Consider the following 12,297-nt stretch of genomic DNA (forward strand, 5'->3'; position numbering starts at 1 on the left):
TTGTAAGGGCCTAGACCTCAGAGCAACATCAGGGCAGCAGAGACCCTGCTGTGCCTTGCGAGGGCACAAGGATGATGGACAGGACCGAGGGGTCCCCAGAACAGTCTTAAGAACAGGAGGGGCTGGTTAAGGTGAAGAGGGTGGTGGAAGAGGCAGAGGAGGAAAGAGGGCCAGCACGCCAGCCCGGGGAAGGGCCATTTTGCTCTCTTAGTCAGACCAGACCCAGTGGACGCTCTCGATGGTGCAAACCCTAGTTTTACGGGTCTGCTGGGCTCAGTTAGGGCTCCTGCTCATTTTACACAGGGCCAGCTACCATGAGGGAAGGCAGTGTTTAAAGCCTTCCAGAATCAAGGCTTGGCAGGGTCCCCCCAGCTCGCCTGCTCTCTGCCCTTGTGCCTGGGAGGATGGGGGAGGGAGGTGGCTTGTGGATGGTGGTTACGGGGTAATTTCAATGATGCCCAGGGTCTGGTCTTCACAGCAGGAGGGAGAAGGGATCATAAAGTTCTCTTTATTACAGACCTACAAAATGAGAGAATTATATATTACTCTCACTTGCTTGGGGTTTTTTTTCTTTTTCTTTTTTACAAAACAGCAGCAGGAAAGAAAAACACAGGAGGCAGATGGGCCAGGCACCAGGGCTCTGATGAGAAGGGCTAAGCTGAGGACCAGGCACTACAGCCTGACGGTCACAGAGCAGGCGGCCTCAGCCACCAGAAAGGGCTGTCCAAGCCTCCTGGGACATGCCAGCGCTAAGGGGAGCAGACAGAAAGAAAGCGGGGGGAAGACAGATATCCCCAAATCGGCAGCAGCATCACTCCCGACAGCCACGCCGGGCAGGCGGTTGGCTCGGAAGCACTCCCAGCTCCCACGCTGGAGGCCTGGGCCCCAGAGCATGGGCTCACAGGGGCCAGGCAGAAGGGGGAGGCGGAAGGGCCACTACGGAAGGGCCACGCTCTATCGGGGCCCCTCCCCAGGACTACTGGGGGCTCAGGCAGGCAAGGGCAGCCGGACACCTCCCTGCTTGTCAGCCGATCAGCTTCTTCAGGAAGGCCTCCAGCTGGTCCTCATCCTTGATGCCCACAAACTTGTCCACCACGTCCCCGTTCTTGATGGCCAGCACAGTGGGCACAGCAGACACCTGGGAGGGGGCAAGGGAGGCAGAGTTGCCGGAAGGAGAACTCTTTTCAACTGCTGTTCCCACACCCTTGTGTGGAGGTTGGTGGCCTGTCCAGGGCAGTGCCTGCCTGAAGCCACAACTGGGGCCAAGGGAAGTGGCCCTTCCGTGGTCCAGAGGGGCTGCAGGGCCCAGGGTTCCCCACTGGAGAAACTGCTTCCATTCTGGGCGCCCAGCGCTCCCTTCCTCCCACAACCACACGACTGACTCACTGGCCCAGTGGTTTGGCTGGAGTGGCAGGAGGGATGAAAATAACCCACACAGCTGCAGGCCAGGGCTGGGGGCAGGGAGGAGCTGAGGGGCTCCGGCGAGGGACCAGGGCACGGGGGAAGAGTCTAAATCCTGGCTTTGTCCCTCACTGGCTGGGAGGCCTCAGCCAGGTCACGGCACCTTTCTGAGCCTTAGGGGCCTCTTCTGTAAAACAGGGATGACAAGGTCCACCTTGAGGGCTTGAGATGGGGCTTAAAGATGTCTATGTGAAGCTGTCGGGGACCAGCTGAGGCTCTGCAGCCAGCCGCGCCCACCCTGCTCCTCCCCGTCGGGTGGTCTCGGCAAGCCACTGCGTTACTCAGTCTCGTGTCCTCAGCGAATAAGGGCTGTCTGAAATGGTGCCTGGGTGTCGAAGCACAGCGCCTGCACAGGGCAAGGCTGCCAGTAAGTGCCAGAGGCCAGCTCTGGGCTCCAGGACACAAGGGGTAGCTATAGAGGAGGCGTCGGCAAAGCCTGGCACAGGCCCCCACGAGCCGCTCTAACTCGCTGCCATGAACTGTTAACCGGATCCAGAGGTTCCCTGACTCACTGGAGCGTGGGGAGGGCGGCTCCACACGCGACCTGTACCTTCACCCATTTATCTGGGGGTTGGAGGCAATGCTCCTCATCTATGAAGCACTTGCTCGAGAGCCCCCAGGGGACCCAGATAAAGCAGGGGGCATGCAGACAAGGCCCACCACCTCCACAGCAGCTCAAACTTTCTACCTAGGCTCCCAGCCTGGCCTCCATGGGCAATGAAAGAACTGTAAACAGAACAAAAACCACAGGCTTCTTTGAAACACGAGTTAACGACAAAGTCACAACAGCGGTTTACGCCACCACACCAGGTCTCCACAGACACGAAGGCTGTCCTGCCTGCAGGTCACGTGCAAACCCCACTTCAGACTTAGAACGTCCCAACTGTGTACGCCTTAGTTTCAGAAGGAAAGAAGCATTCCAGCGCGGCTTCTGGGCGGGCACCAGATCCTCCGGGCCCTGCACCCTAGTCCCAACGGGCACTCTGGGGACACGCTGCAGGGAAGAGGGAAGTCATCCTGGCTCCTGCCTTCAGGCCCCTACGAGGACTACCTGGGGCTGGTGCGGGTGACAGCTGACCAGCATCCCAGAGGGCATGTGCCCAGCAGTCTGTCCGACACTGGGCTGAACGCACATGCATCCTGGGTCCACCACTGGCTCACCAGGTCCTTCTGGACCCAGCGAGGTTGGCGGCACAAAGTATTAATACCAAGAGCCAGTGCAGGCCCCGCCCAGTCTCCAGGATGCTTTCCGCCTAGCCGTGCCTTCATGTATTGTTCTTTTGCACCCTCTTGTGGGCTGTGAAGACAGTTCCCGTGCCTCAAATCTGGCGATCTCAACTGAGACACAAAAGCTCAATATTAGCCGTTCAATTTAGCACTTACTGGATACCATCCTGTCCTGTTTCTTTAAAATAAAAACTTAATGTCATTAAATAAGAAGTGGTCTACTTTTTTTCACATGTATTTCTCTTAGCAGGACTCTAAGCTCACCAAGGCAGGGAGAAACACATGACTTAGTAGTTTTCATTAGGAGCAGTCCCGTCATGAACTCATTTGTGTACATTTCCGCACAGACTTGGACAAGCTGACATCAGGTACACAGCAGGCATGCTGTGAATGTGTCTTCATGACAACCAAGGTCTAGTAGTTACTGAAAAGTCTGAGCTTAAAATGTACACACAGGGTTGCAGAATTGGCTCAATGGATAGAGCATCCACCTACCACATGGGAGGTCCAGGGTTCAAACCCAGGGCCTCCTGACCCACGTGGTGAGCTGGCCCATGCGCAGTGCTGATGCGCGCAAAGAGTGCCATGCCACGCAGGGGTGTCCCCTGTGTAGGTAAGCCCTATGCACAAGGAGTGCGCCCCATGAGGAGAGACACCCAGCGCAAAAAAAAAGTGCAGCCTGCCCATGAATGGCGCCTCCCACACGGAGAGCTGACGCAGCAAGATGACACAACAAAAAGAAACACAGATTCCTGGTGCCACTGACAAGAATACAAGCGGACACAGAAGAACATACAGTGATTGGCCACAGAAAGCAGACAACTGGCGGGGGGGGGGGGGAGGCAGGACGGGGAAGGGGAGAAAAATAAATAAATCTTCAAAAAAAAAAAAAAGTACACATACAGAGCTGGGGCCCGCAGGAAGCTGGATTCTCCAGGGCATTGCCGAGATACTTGGGCTGTGACTATATTGCCCTCATCCCCAAGGAGGATGTGGCTTTGCTGAGCCTGAGTTTGGCTCACAAAATAAGAAGGGGCAAGTGCTTCCACTTCCCTTAAATGGAAGTGCAAAGCTCCTCGGCAAGTTCTTCTTGAATGGCGATAAGCCTAAGAGAGGAATCAGAATTCAGCTACTTTGTCAATTTGGACAGGACCCTGCCTATGTGCATGCACCAAGGGGAACCAAGAGGCTGGAGAAAACGTGCTAAGGTATGCTGCAACTCCACCTGGAGCTGCCCATCCTTGACAAAAGGCAGTGAGAACTCGGGGCAGGTGTGTGCACGAGAGGTCTCTTTCTACCAACCCTTGGCCACCTGCAATGCTTCTGAGCTCAGGGTCACTGCCAAGTCCTCTCCTGTTTTCCCCAGTTTCATCCATTTGTGAACTCTGTTAAGGAACACAGTACCGGGTGCTGCAGGAGATGGCAGCCTCTTCCACAAGTAATTGCAGAACAAAAGCAAAGAAAAAGAATCACTGTCACTGCTGCCACATGCTGGGTGCCCCTTCAGTGCCAGGCTTAACACGAGCATTTGCACCTGCCACTGCATAAATTCTCACTTACAGGTGAAAGACTGGGGCTCAAAGACCAGTGACTATATCAAGTGGCAGAGCTGGGATCTGTCTGACTTTGTTGCCCATGACATCAAATTGTGCTGTGCCTCTGACCAAGAGCAAGGAATTGGAGAAAAAGACTGAGTCCCAGTGGGATGAGTAAGAACATGGAGGGAAGCATTAAAAGGATTTCCCAGGAGCAGATGAGTGGATGTGGCTCAAGTAGTTGAGTGCCCGCCTCCCACATGGGATGTGCCAGGTTTGGTTCCCAGTGCCTCTAAAACAAACAACAAAACAAATGAGCAAACAAATCAAAAAAGCAACTCAGGGGAGCCACTGTGGTTCAGTGGCTAAGTGCAGGCTTCCTGCTTATTAAGTCCTGGGTTCAATCTCCGGCCCCTCAAAAAAAAGGGACTTCATGTTTCAAACGAGGAATGTCAAATGTCTTGTGAAAACTTCGGGCTACAAGAGGGTTCTTGGATCGGCTATTAGTGAAAAAATAAAATGGCTTGCAGTCGTTATTCATCTGTCTTCACTCAGGATGCCCCGTGGAAGGTGGAAGAGAGAAACTGGCGCCACCCTGTGAGAGCCCCATGCCAAACCAGGAGTCCCCTCACAGGCCTCCGGGCCCTTCCCCCACCCGGTGTGTGTAGCAGCCCTGCTGAATGTGGCAGGTGACAGAGGCTTTAAAAGAACAGCATTTCCCCCAGAAGGCCAGCCTGGGGCTTCAAACTTTTTGTGTCTCAAAGTTTGGTCAGGAGCCACCTGCATCACCATCACCTGGGGGCTTGCAGGAAATGCAGAATCTTGGGCCCTTCCTGGACCTGCTTTCTAACAATCTCCTAGGCCACGTGTATACATTCAGTCTGAAAAGCACTGATTTAGAATATTTTCAAGACAGAGACAAATGGGGATGATTAAAATACTACACATTCCAATGATGCAATATTATGTATTATTTAGAAAAACAATGTAGTAAAAAACCTCACGAGCTGTATTTTAAAAAATAGTACAAAAAATTACTTATACAGTGATATCTGAGGTTAAACAGAAAGTTAAAAACAAAAACATACAAATAGAAGACTCCAGTGAGTGATTTCGAATGGTGAGAGCTGTTGTGTTTAGACGGTGAGTTACAGCTAACTTTCCCCCTTACTGTTACTCGGCTCTATTTTCAAAGGCTTTAAAAAGTACTCACTTTTTCCACAATACGAAAAAGTAAATGCCTAATCACTACAATGCAGAGCAACTTCTCCCAGTTCACCCAGCATTTGGAAAAGGACTGGAGGCCGTGGAGGAAGCGGTCCCAGGAGATACTATGGTGCTCTTAGCTGAAACTTCCTCTGACTTAGAAAAGAACAGGTGTGAAGGAAGGAAGGGGTGGGCTGGAGTCAGGAAGAGCGTCCCAAGCTCTGCAATGACGCCAGCCAGGGCCTGGCCCAACAAGGAGGCTGAGGCCAGGTGGGGGCCCCATGGAAGGTGGCATGTACTCCTGAACCGTGACCAGAGGGAGGAGGGCGAGAAGATTCTCTAAGAGGCGCTCCCTGCCTCACTTCCTGGCTAACCCACAGGACCAAGGTAGGTGGGATGGTCCTGGGAGTCCCCGTCACCTGTGTGACCAATATTGGTAGGAACTGGGTTATTCTTTGTGCCCCTACTAGTTACCGTGGTTCCTGGCACATGGTTGTATCTACTGAAAAATGGCATTTGCTGAGGCTGAAGCCACGGTGTGAGGTCATGCCAGGAGGACGCCTGCCTGTGACTTCCAGGGATGTCCTGGGAGCGCCAGTCCAAAGCTCCTCCTGAAGGCCACACCCCACTCCTGTAGCTGCTGTAAACCCCTGGTGAGTGGGGGACAACCAGGGCAAGGCCAGGGGTGTCTTACCTGAGTGAGCAGTGGGAGGGCTTCTGAGTGAACAGTGACTCACCCCTCCCCTAAGCCCGTGGTAGTGGCCTTGTCACTTGTAATCGTCTTAAGGCAGCTCTGCCTGCCCAGCATGTACTTCTCCTGCTTCTGGTAAGAGCACCCTGATTTTCCTTCCAGTCATCTTCCCTCTCCAGCTCAAGGGGCAGCCAGCCTTTCTCATCCCCTAACCCCTTCCTGCCACTGTGATTGGCTGGAGGATGGGTGTCTTAACTTGAGGTCATCTACTGAGAGTTAGGTCTGGACTTTCAAACGCTGCAGAAAAACAAGGCCTGTCTTACAGCAGGGGTTGCTGATGGGAACTGTCACAGCCACCACTTGGTGAGAGCCTGAGAATGAAGCTAACATAGAGAAGAGCTGTGAGGTGGAAACAGATTCCTGAAGACAAGGCCTGAGCTCCTCAATCCACCTGAAGCATAATGCTGTGGGGACTTTCTGAGCCTGTGAGCTGGGACTGCCTTTCACAGAAATTGCTGGGTTTCCTTGGCTTGTGGCAGACCAAGTCCCGGCTCTTATACCATCTGGCCCTCAGGCTTGGAACCACCTCATAGCCTTGACCCTCTTTAGACCTCTCCATCTCACCGCTGCCAGAAGCCACTTTCCAAAACTCACATGTGGTCACCTCACACCTAGGCTTGAAATCTGACTGGTCCCCACCACCTAAACCAGAGGCTGCGAGGCAATGCTGTTAGTGGCGAGGGCGGGGATGGGGAGCTGGGCTCTGTGTGGCCCTGGCCTCCAGCTGCGTGGCTCCCGGAAGTGGGAAGTGTGCATGGTGTGAAAGCTCATTCTGCCCGGATCCAGGTATCTCAAGGGAACCAGAACCCTGGATTTTCACGTGAAATCTTCTGAGTTTTAAATACTGACACCTGTTTTTTTTTTTTTTAAATACTTTGAGGGTCAAACCAGATATGCCTGCGAGTCAGTCCGGCCCGGAGGGGCCAGGGTGCGACCTCGGCTGCCGAATACCACCACCCTTAGGGCAGCTACCCAAAGCCCAGCTACCCAAAGCCCCGTTCGTGGTTAGGCCGCAGCCTGCTTGCACAGCTGTCTGTCCTCCCACTTCTTGTTCGCCCTTTACTCTGGCATTCCAGCCACAAGGGGCTTCTCCCCTTCTCTAACCACGAGGGTCTCCCAGGCCCAGGTGAGGCCCCCACGCCTCCTGCTATCCCCACTCCTCCCCTCACTCTGCCCAGACAGGGCCCTCCTGATGCCTAAACTGGGCTGAGGGCCGGCTGGGGGCCTCTGCTTCTAACATTCCCTCTGCTAGGCCGCTCTGCCTTTGTTCACAGGTCAGCTTCTAGAGGCCTTCACTGGCCTACAAAGTGAAACCCTCCCACCACCACCCCCAGCACTTGCATCCCATTCCTGACTTATTTTTCCCACAGAACGCGTCATTATCTACAACAGGGGTTAGCAAACTGGCCCACAGGTCAAATCCTGTTGGTTTTTGTAAATAAAACCACACAGGAGCAGCCGCACCCATTCATTTACAAGCGCCCATCCCGATATGGTACTGCAATGGTGGAGGTGAGGAGCTGTAGCAGAGACCAACACCCGCCAAGCCTCACATGCTTATCACCTGATCTTTCAGAGTAAAAGTTTGCCAACCCTTGACCTAAAATGCTAGAACGGAGGCTCTATAGACAGGGATTTCCTCAGTTCTGTTCACTGGTTTCCCTCAGCACCAAGTAACAGTGGCTGCCATGTAAGGGACTCTTAATAAGTATGTGCCAAATGAAAGCACAGACCAACCACGTGAGGCTGTGGCAGGTCTCTATGTGCTGTTCCCTCAGCCCTTCCTTCTGCCCTGCTCAGCTCAGGGGGTCTCTCTCAGGTGAAGCATTCCCTGCCGCTCCTCCCAAGGAATAGTTCCTTCTTCCTGTGCCTTTCCTCTCTCACCCCACGATGAATGTTCCTGTCTACGTGTGTTCTCTCCAGCTAGACCAGGTGCTGCTTGGGGACCAGGAATCCATCTTCTTCTGCTCAGACCCAGGAAGGCCTGGCACACTGTAGGGCACACCAACGACTGCTGGCCAATGAATGAAGGGAAAAAGGAACGCACCAGAGAACTAACTGGTGCTTTGGGCCATACATTCCACTTCCTGAAGCCGGTGAAGAAGAGACAAGTGGCTCAGAAGATGAATGGATTCACATCTGCAAAGTGCTGTGCTCCTGAGAGTGCTAGAAAAACCCACATCAGTCCAAACAGCTGCCCTGTGACTCCGACCCCTCTGCAATCCCCATGACACCCTTGCACCAGCAGCGCCGCGGCAGCCCCGTCAGTCCGTACCTCATACTCGATGGCGAGATCTGTGTGGTCGTCAATATCCACCTTGGCCATCACCACCTTCCCATGCTGTTTGGCCACCATCTTCTCTAACCGTGGCCCCAGGATCTTGCAGGGGCCACACCACCTTGGAAGGGGAAAAAGGAAGCATCCAGTCTATCACAAGGGCGCTCACCACTCAGATCTACTGCTTCCCCAGAACCTTCCAAGCCACATCTTTCTGAGGGAACTCTTGCCCTCATTGGCTTGGTTTATGGTGTTTGAATATTAACCTGTAATGTTGACATGCCAATTGGTGATGCCAGGAGACTCTGCAACTGGGAAATTTTCCTAAAACTCACAGAGATTGTTTTACTTGTCCCAATATATATTAAAGAAATACACTGTCATATAGAGGACTATGGGATCTGACATTGAAAGGTTTGAGGTCTGGGAAGCAGACTTGGCCAAATGGATAGGGCATCTGCCTACCACATGGCAGGTCTGTGGTTCAAACCCCAGGCCTCCTTGACCCGTGTGGAGCTGGCCCATGTGTGGTGCTGATGAGCACAAGGAGTGCCATGCCACGCAGGAGAGCCCCACACGCAAGGAGTGCGCCCCATAAGGAGAGCCGCCCAGCGTTTCGAAAGTGCAGCCTGCCCAGGAATGGCGCCACACACACGGAGAACTGACACAGCAAGATGACGCAACAAAAAGAAACAAAGATTTGGGGTGCCGCTGATAAGGATAGAAGTGGTCACAGAAGAACACACAGCGAATGGACACAGAGGGCAGACAACTGGGGGGGGGGGAAGGGGAGAGAAATAAACAAAAATAAAAGTCTTGGGGAAAAAAAAAGTTTGAGGTCAAAGAGAAGCTCCTCAGTAATCAGCTGAATGTTTTGGAGCCTCAGTGTCCTCACTGGAAAAAGAGAAACTATACACCTCAAAGTTGTTACAAGAGATCAACACAAGCAATGTGGATAAACATGCTCTATGAACTGTAGAGTTACTTCAGATGCCACGTGGTCTTGGAACTAAAGGGAGGGAAATCAGTAGCTACGAGTGTTAACAATGGGCCAGTTACCATGCCGGCACCTTTCTAGCTCTTACTGCACAGAATCCTCAACACTGCAAAGGAAGAAAAAGCATCCTCGTAAAAACTGAGACCCATATAAATTAAGAAACTTGCCCAAGATCACAGAGCTAGTAAGGTGCACAGCTGAGACTGTGACCCAAGGTGGTGCTCCACATTTATGTTCTTTCAGCCCAGAGTACCCTGTGATTCCACAGCTGCTGTGCTATCAGCCTTCACTGCCCTCTACACAGGCAGTCCCTTCCAGTGGTGAGCTCTTTGAGGACAGGCACTTTGCTGTCATCTCTATGTATGTGGCACCAAGGACAAAGCCTGGCACTTACTGAACAAACTTACAGCCTACTTCCTTAATGGAGAAGAAATTGAGCCATCACCCCATGGATCATTTCTTTTTGAAGTCCTTTCTAGAGCACTCACCACATGAGGAGTGTAGCACAGCAATGTCTTCTTCTAATCCCTAGCTGCCAACTACTTTTAAAAAACCCTTTCCATCTAGAAATTTCAATTAATAACTCAAGACTGAAAAGTTCAGTCTGCAAGACCTTATCTCCTATGATAAGTGAAGAAAAAGAGGCACAAGGACATCAAATGGCCTGCCCAAGGCACCATCATGACTCAGAGAAAGAACCGGAAACAGAAAAAGAAATATGTCAGAGATTTGCCCAGAAGGCCTTCCAGCTTCTAACTCAGGCTACACTGGCTCTCCCTAGGGTGTCTCATTCTGAGGAGTTTGTCCAACCTTTTTGTAGGCAGCCATTGAGGCACACTTCAAGGTCTGTAACTGAAAAAAGAAGGCCAGGTGAAAAATCAGAAGGCCACAGGCATGTATTTAACCATCCCTAAAACTCACACAGCACGGAAAAGAAACCTACCCCTGCAAGCTCAGGCACCACTGCAGGGTCACTGAGAACTTTTTGCTAGCTCTTCCCAGTTTTGGTGGCCAGATGTTAAAATAAGATCAACTCTCTGCTGGGCTAGGAACTGGTATACACCAAAGTCCAGATGATGTTCTCGTCCTATTTTTCCTGCTTTGGTCTAGGCTGAAGATGACTGTAAGATATTCACACAATGAGATTCAGAACTCAAATCTGTCCCAGCACTAACTGCGGTGAGCTTTAGGCTGTTTACTAGTCCGTCTCCTATCAGACTGCACACTCCTTGAGAGCAGGGACTACGTCTTACCAGTTCTCGTATGACACACATTAGCATAGTACTGGAAACAGTCATGTACCTGCACAAATGAGACAGTCTTCCGCTGGCCCTTAGTACTCACTGTGCATGGAAATCCACAATCACTGGTGTTTCACTGTTGACAACGCGGTCTTGAAAGTCAGGGCCATCCTGGATGTTAAAGGTCGTTGTACAGACTCTGGTAGTGTATATTGTCCGGGCTGGGTTGGGTGTTGCTGCCTGGCCACCCGGACTGCACTGTGGGGTCTGCAAGGCCCCCGAGGTGAGGGGTGCCCACCGGCCTTGAGGGGGTTTCCTCAAGATGATGGAGGCCAGGAATCTCCTCAGGAGAAGCCGCTGAGCCATCTGTAAGGGGAAGAGTCAGGAAGAACTGGGGCAGACAAAAGGAAGTCAACACAAAGAAAAAGAAAGGGATGTGGGAGTATTGGGAACTCAAGAAGCATGGTGGAAAGCAGATATAAGGAAAAAATGTGTAAGATTTCTGGAGTAGAGGTGAGTGGGGATTGAGAATCAAAGGGAAGACGGAATGACAAAAAAAGAAGGAATGGCAAGCCAGAGGACAGGAAAATTGGATTGACAACCAAAAAGAAATAAGAATACAGGCTGAATTACAATAAAAGGGAGCAAGGTGGAATCGATATTAAAAGAACATGGGCTAAGAGCCAGGTGAGGTGCCTTTCACGTATTATTAATGCTTCCACATCAACTTTGAGAAGTTGCTATAAAGTCGTCCATTTTACAGGTAAGGAATCTGAGGCTCAGAAGCCCTAGCTCGCAGAAGGGCCAGCTCCCCCCGTCCGTGGCTTCCGCCCGCTCGGTCGCCGGCCCGTGTAGAAACGCTCCCGCTGGGCTCCTCAGCCGCGAAAACCACCTCGAGACAACCCCACGGGACTCCTACCTCCCTGCAGTGCACGCGGAGCGCTGCGCAGCCCGGCCCACCCCGCGCGTCAAGGGCACTCCCGCCGTAACTTCCTTAGGACAGAGCCTTTCTAGAGTCACTTCCGGGGATCGGCGACCCGGAGCGCGTCTTCCCGCTCCCTCAGGGACGGCCCGGATTTTCCACCAATGGGGACGGCAAAAGATGGCACAACTAAAGGGCCAAAGCCTTCAGCGTGACTCCGGAAGGGGCAAGAAGACCCTCGTGGGAAGAGGCAGGAAGAGGGGGGCGGGCCTTCGGGGAGAGGAGCCGGAAGAAGCTGGCCGGCTCCCGGGGGGAGGGACAGGAAGAGGCGGGCGGGCCCTCGGGGGAGGAGCCGGAAGGGGCGGGAGGGCCCTCGCGGGGAGGAGCAGGAAGAAGCGGGAGGGCCATCGGGGGCGCGGAGCCGGAAGGGGCGGTCGGTCATGCAGGAGGGACCGGAAGAGGAGGTAGGAGGAGGTGGCTGCATGAGAGGGCGGGTGCTGAAGGAGTAAAGGGCGAGTATTGTACACGCCTGTGGCTTCAGATTTCCACACGCTCTACCTCGGTGCCTGCCGACAACTCCTAGAGGGCTGGGAGTTTCTTTCCCTCCGCTTTACGGAAGAGGAGGCTAAGCTCCTCAAAGGCGTGTTGCACTTTAGGGGGAAAGAGACCCAGACTGGGG

General features: G+C 52.9%; 1 protein-coding gene across 1 annotated transcript; it reads right to left on the reverse strand.

Annotated features, from left to right (window-relative positions):
* Nucleotides 1-492: 492 nt before the first annotated feature.
* Nucleotides 493-11,919, reverse strand: TXN2 (thioredoxin 2). The gene is made up of 4 exons (XM_058308748.2): nucleotides 11,616-11,919; nucleotides 10,800-11,062; nucleotides 8,456-8,579; nucleotides 493-1,138 (listed from the first exon to the last, which is right to left on the reverse strand). The coding sequence occupies exons 2-4, from the start codon at nucleotides 11,060-11,062 to the stop codon at nucleotides 1,025-1,027; spliced, it is 501 nt and encodes a 166-aa protein (XP_058164731.1). The 5' UTR covers nucleotides 11,616-11,919; the 3' UTR covers nucleotides 493-1,024.
* Between the last annotated feature and the right edge of the window lie 378 nt (nucleotides 11,920-12,297).

The sequence above is a fragment of the Dasypus novemcinctus genome, chromosome 12, assembly GCF_030445035.2.
Source record: "Dasypus novemcinctus isolate mDasNov1 chromosome 12, mDasNov1.1.hap2, whole genome shotgun sequence".
Lineage (NCBI taxonomy): Eukaryota > Metazoa > Chordata > Mammalia > Cingulata > Dasypodidae > Dasypus > Dasypus novemcinctus.